General features: G+C 42.5%; 1 protein-coding gene across 3 annotated transcripts in view; it reads right to left on the reverse strand.

The window, feature by feature from the left end:
• Nucleotides 1-4,782: 4,782 nt before the first annotated feature.
• The window catches only part of LOC123520943 (gastrula zinc finger protein XlCGF7.1-like), a 16,123-nt gene continuing 14,905 nt past the window's right edge, over nt 4,783-6,000 (reverse strand). For all 3 annotated transcript variants that reach the window (XM_045283877.1, XM_045283875.1, XM_045283876.1), the window contains one exon: nt 4,783-5,918. In XM_045283877.1, coding sequence (XP_045139812.1) covers nt 4,910-5,839 — 930 coding nt within the window. In that variant the 5' untranslated portion in view covers nt 5,840-5,918 and the 3' untranslated portion in view covers nt 4,783-4,909. The remainder of the gene's footprint in view (nt 5,919-6,000) is intronic.

The following is a 6,000-nucleotide window of genomic DNA, read 5'->3' on the forward strand; positions in this document are numbered from 1 at the left end:
TACTACTGTTCATGGAGAAGATGTCTGCGGTCAACTTTGACTTTCTGGCATGTTTTGAGATTAGACCAAGCCCCAATTGCTGGTTTCTTGTGGCTGACCTCTTCACCGGGGACCCTACCCAGATGCCCTGGCTACACCTGGATGTTATAACTGAAATGGGACTTTGGGGTATGAATAATTTTTCTCCTCAGTAGCTTTAAGTGAATATATAGTGAAAAAAGGAAAGTAGGGTGTCCAAGGTGTTGGTGCAAGATGGACCATCCCAAATCCCCTATAGCCAGACTAAGAAATCTTAGACAACAATTAGACAAAGACGAAACTGGAAACAATGGCCACTGTACCAGAAGCAACAATAACTGGATGATAGGTTAGTCTACCAGAGCTCAGAGGTTGTTAGAGGATCAGAAGTTCAGGAAAACTTACTGAGTGGAGAACAAAGGTATATAACCAGAATCAGAGCCCCAGAAAGTTTCAAGAACAGATTAATAGCTAAACAACTGTAGCAAAGGCATTTATTTACAGGCTAAATATAGCTTGAACTTTATTTTCTTTTTGAAACTTCTATTCTAGAAAGTGTAATTGACCTAGGACTCATGTTCTTTGACTAGAACGATGTTAAATCATCTAGGAAACATGTAATCAATGCTAATGGGATGCTGGGTCACAACTGACATAGTACACAGGTTAGGAAACAGTCCCGTGTTCTCATTGTGCATGGAGCAGCCCACCTAGAATTATATAAATATCATCCGTGTTATATATGTGTATATATAGATAATCACTTGTGTTGTAGTTTATTGTATGGGGTGGCTTTGTGTTGCTCTGATGCTGGAAGCGATGTCATTGGTATTTGCAAATATGAGCAAGCTCACCCAAAGTGGATAGGTTTCAATAGAGCTTTCAGGCTAAGAACAGACTATGAAGAAGGACTAGGCTGTCCACTTGAGAGGAATTAGCCATTGAAATCCTTATGGATAGCATCAAAACTTTGTCAAATACTGAAAAACTCGGGAAAAGTAGCAGAACATTTTCATATACTGTCAGAAACTGAGCCCCTCAGGTTGGCATGCACTCAAAATATGAAGCTGCCTTCTCAAAGTAGAGTTGATCATAATGACATAGGTAAGAGTAAAGCCTGTGGAACCTTCATCTGCTGATGGGGTACAACTCAAATGAGACAAAACAGCTGGAAATCCTAGAAATAATTGGAATTTGGAAATGTACAAAGTGTGAATCTTGGGCAATTGGAAGTTGTCAAAAAGGAAATAGAATCCATAGATTGATAACTAGGCATTCGTGAGTTGAAATAGACTGTTGGCCACTTTGAATCCGGCAGTCATACGGCTCACTGTGCCAGGAATGAGCTTCCAGAAGACTGGTATCACATATACCGTCAAAAAGGGCAACTCAAGATCTATCTTGAAGGACAGTACGGTCTGTGATAGGATAATATCTATCCTCATATAAAAACTCCAATCAATACAGCTATGATTAAAATTAAGACCCCTAAAATAGTGATGCATAAATTGAAGAAGTTTAGCAATGTTTTCAGCCTGAATTTGATCAAACACACAATCAAGATTCATTGATAATTACTGGCAATTGGAATGCAAAAGTTAGAAAGAGGCTGCATCGGCAGTTGGAAAATATGATAGTAGAAACCAAGCTGGAGATTGCATGATAGAATTTTGCAGTACTAAGGACTTCTCGTTGAAAAGACCTTTTTTCAACAACACAAACAGGGATTACACATGTGGTTTCTCTAGATGGAATACAAAGAAATGGACTACATCTGTGGGAAGAGACAATGGAGAAGCTCAAACTCAGGAGCTAAAATGAGGCCAAGGGGCCAACTGTGGAACAGACCATCAATTGCTCATATGCAAGTTCGGCTTGAAGCTGAACAAAATAAAAACAAGTCCGTGAGGGCCCAATACAACCTTGAGTAAATCCCACCTGAATATTGAAAACATCGTAATGACAAAAGATCTGACAAGCTGGGAATGAGATCAGTAACATCATACAAGAAGAAAACAAAAGGCCATGAAAAGAGGAAAGAAAAGATCAAGAGATCAGCATGGATGTCAGAAGAGACTCTGTGACCTGCTTTTAATGATGGAGTCGTTAAGGCAAAAGGAAGAAATGCAGTCAGAGAGCTGAACAGAAAATTTCAAAGGACAGCTCAAAAAGACAAAGTAAAATATTATAATGAAATGTGCAAAGACCTAGAGTTGGAAAAATAAATTATGGATACCCTTGAGAGTATTGGGAATTCCAGAACACTCTCTATTGTGCACATGTGGAAATTGTGTGAATGGGACAGGTAATACTGCGTGGCTTAAAACCAGGAAAGGTGTGCATCAGGTTTGTATCCTCTCACCATGCTTGTTCAGTCTGCATAATGAGCAAATAATCAGAGAAGCTGGATCATGTAGACAAGAATGCAGTGTAAGGATAGAAGGTTTACTAGTGATTACAATATGCAAGTGACACAATCTTGCTTGTTCAAAGTGAGAACCTGAAGCCTTTGCTGATGAAGATCAAGGATAGCAAGCTTCTATGGATTACAACTCAATGTAAAGACCAAAATCCTCACAACTGGACCAACAAGTAGTATCATGATAAATGGGGAAAAGAAGGAAGCTGTCAAGGAGTTCATCTTGCTTGGATTCACAACCAATGCTCATGTAAGCAGAAGTTGCGATCAAATGACTCATTGCCTTGAGTGAATCTGCTGCCCAGACCTCTCTAAGGTGTTGAAGAGCAAGGAGGTCACTCTGAGGACTAAGGTGCAACTGACCCAAGCCATGGTATTTTCATTCTCCTCATATTCATGAGAAAGCTGGACATTGGGTGGGGACGACTGAACAACTGATGCATTTGTGTTGTGCTGGTGAAGAATAATGAAAGTACCATGGGCTGCCAAAAGAACAAACGGATCTGTCTTGCTCCTTAAAGGCAAGGATGGTGAGATTTTGTCTCAGGTTCTTTGGCTATGCTGTCAAGAGGGACCAGTACCTGGAAAAGGACCAAAAACGAAGATGACCCTCCACAAGATGGACTGACACAGTGGCTGCAGCCACGGGTTCAAATGTAAGAACCATGGTGAAGACGGTGCAGGACAGGGCTGCTGGACTGTTTGTTTTGTTGCACAGGGGGCTGCTATGAGTCAGAACTGGCACCAAGAAGAATACACACACACACACACACACACACATTCATCGTGGCCCTACATAGGGATTCTGAGGCTGTAGATTTTCACTGAAGCAGATATCCTCATCTTTCTCCTGAGGAGCAGCTGGTGAGTTTGAACCTCCAACCTTTTAGTTAGCATCCCAACACTTAACCCACAATGCCACTAGGGCTCCATATGTGTGCATTAAATGCCTACCTTGGGGTCCAACAAATTTGTGGTAAAGTCAGCTGTGACACAGGAAAGAGGAATCAGGGAGGCCATCAAGATATGACAAAATACCCATTTATAAACTATCAAGGGCTCATGCGGGAGGGGGGAGCGGGGAGGGAGGGGAAAAATGAGGACCTAATGTCGGGGGTTTAAATGGAGAGAAAATGTTTTGAGAAACGATGTACAAATGCGCTTTACACAATTGATGTGTGTATGGATTGGGATAACAGTTGTATGAGCCCCTAATAAAATGTTAAAAAAGAAAAAAAAAAAAAAAGAAGTTGGTTTATGATATTCATTTTTGCACAGACAAGAGGCACACCATGCCATGATGCGGGGCCCATAGGGACTTGCATCGGAGGCAAGATAATGAACTTAAAATGGAGGAGACAGCATAAAAAGGGCAGGTGGCGGGGTGAGTGGAGTGAGTCAGGCTGTACAGGCTTTCTACGAATTGAGTACTCTTAATAATTCCGTAGACTCAGGGAACACAGAGCTATCCCTAATTGTTGGGTACGTGGCCCCAGGACAGTTAAGACGGGCCCACAGTGACCCAGAAGTGCAGGGGCCTGAAAAGGGAGTGGTTAGAGAGTGGGCTAGATCAACTGCTTTGGAAAGGGAATAGAGTGGCTTCAGCCAGGGTCTCAGCTAGGTCAAGACAGCATTGAAAGAAAACGGCATCAGAAGACTCCTTACAATTCTCACAAAGCGATTTGACCAACAGGTCCAATTGGGTCAGAATTATTATCTAAAATTTGAGCTCTCGAAGGGGAAGCCCATGGCATGGTCTGTTTGTTAAGACTATTTATTGAGATTTTATGGAAATAAGCTGTATTTGGAAGGTGCGTGTTATGAATTGAATTGTGTCCCCCAAAGAATGTACTGTTCATTCTAACCTCTATACCTGTGGTACAAGCCCATTTGGGACTGGGTGGTCTTTTTTATGTTAATGCGACAAGATCAATATAGGGTGTGTCTTGAATCGATCTCTTACAAAATTAGGGCGCACAGTTGAAGGCAGCCAAATGCCAAGATACATAGAGGTCTCCAAGGAACCAGGAGACAGAAGCTAAAGAGATAAGTAACTTCTTCCAGAGTCAACAGAGAGAGCATACCTTCCTGAGAACTACCACTCTCCACCACCGTCAATTTGCTTCTGTCTCACAATGACCCCATAGAGGGTCTCTGAGGCTTCTGTCAATCTCCACAGGAGCAGACAGTCTCAGCCCTCTCCACAGAGCAGCAGATTAGTTTGAACTGTCAACCTTACAGTTAGCAGTCCAACACTTACTGGACAGTGCCACCAGAGCTGGCATCCTAAATGTAAGACTTATAGCTGCCTAGGCTGTAAGAAAATAAATGTTCATTTGTTAATGACGTCTACTGGTGGTATTTCTGTCATAGCAGCAACTAGAGAACAAGACAGAGTGCACAATAAATCGTCCCGGCCTTGCACACATCTGTACAGATGATACAAGGTGTCCCTTATTTGGCTGAGCAATGCTAGTCCGCAGCCTGACTGGCATGGCGGCACTGATGTAGGACGATAGATGGCTTGCAACTGAAAGCTTTTCCACACAGACTGCATTTATAGGGCTTTTCTCCAGTGTGAACTCTCTGGTGTAGAATAAGCAGCCTTTTCTGGATAAAGCCTTTTTCACATTCAGTGCACTTACAAGGCTTTTCCCTGTGAATTTTCTGATGCTGCGTGAGGGATGAACGATCAAAGAAAACTTTCCCACACTCGTCGCATTCAAAAGAGCTCTCTCCAGTGTGTGCTCGCCAGTGGCGAATGAGGGAGGAGCGGTTAGACAGAGCCTTTCCACACTCTTTGCATTTATAGGGCCGCTCTCCAATGTGAGTAAGCTTATGGCGACCAAGAACTGCTTTCTCTCGAAAGGATTTCCCACATTCTGTACATTGAAAAGGTCTTTCTCCAGTATGAATTCTCTGATGTCGAGCTAAAGAGAAGCGGATGGAGGAGGTTTTACCACATTCATTACACCTAAAAGGTTTCTTTTCGTCGTGAGTCCGCTGATGTTCAGTAAGGGTCAATTGGGCATAGACGGCTTTCTGATATGTTGTACACTCAGAAGGGCTCTCTTTAGTGTGAGAGATCGGATGTTTATTAAGGTTGCTCCTGAAGCTGATGGCTTCCCCACCTTTACAGTCATGGGGCTTCTCTCCAGTATCAGTCTGCTGATGGTGGTTGAGGGATAAGTGATCATAAAAGGTCTTCCCACATAGGATGCAGTCAAAGTTTCTCCCTATTCGGTCGGCCCTCTCGGGAGGCCCTGTACTCTTCTCCTTGGGAGAGAAGTTCTCCATCAAAGACTCCTTGGGAGGATTTTCTTTCTTTATCTCCAATCTGCCCTCAGGTTTATCAAGTCCAAATACACAACCACGGGTACCATTTTTTCTGATTGTTTCCATTGAAGTGTTTGGTGACTGGAATTTTTAGATACATTCTGCCTTTGAGTTGAGTCCTGGCTCTCAGTTCTAGCCTTCTGACCTAAAACAAAGGAAAAAATTCAGAGATGATTGGTGTTGAGTACTAGTGAAAAAGGAAACATTATATATGGTACAAAAAAAAA

Source organism: Echinops telfairi, unplaced genomic scaffold (assembly GCF_000313985.2).
Source record: "Echinops telfairi isolate 266 unplaced genomic scaffold, ASM31398v2 ScPeMD7_7467;HRSCAF=8505_1, whole genome shotgun sequence".
Taxonomy (NCBI): Eukaryota; Metazoa; Chordata; class Mammalia; order Afrosoricida; family Tenrecidae; genus Echinops; species Echinops telfairi.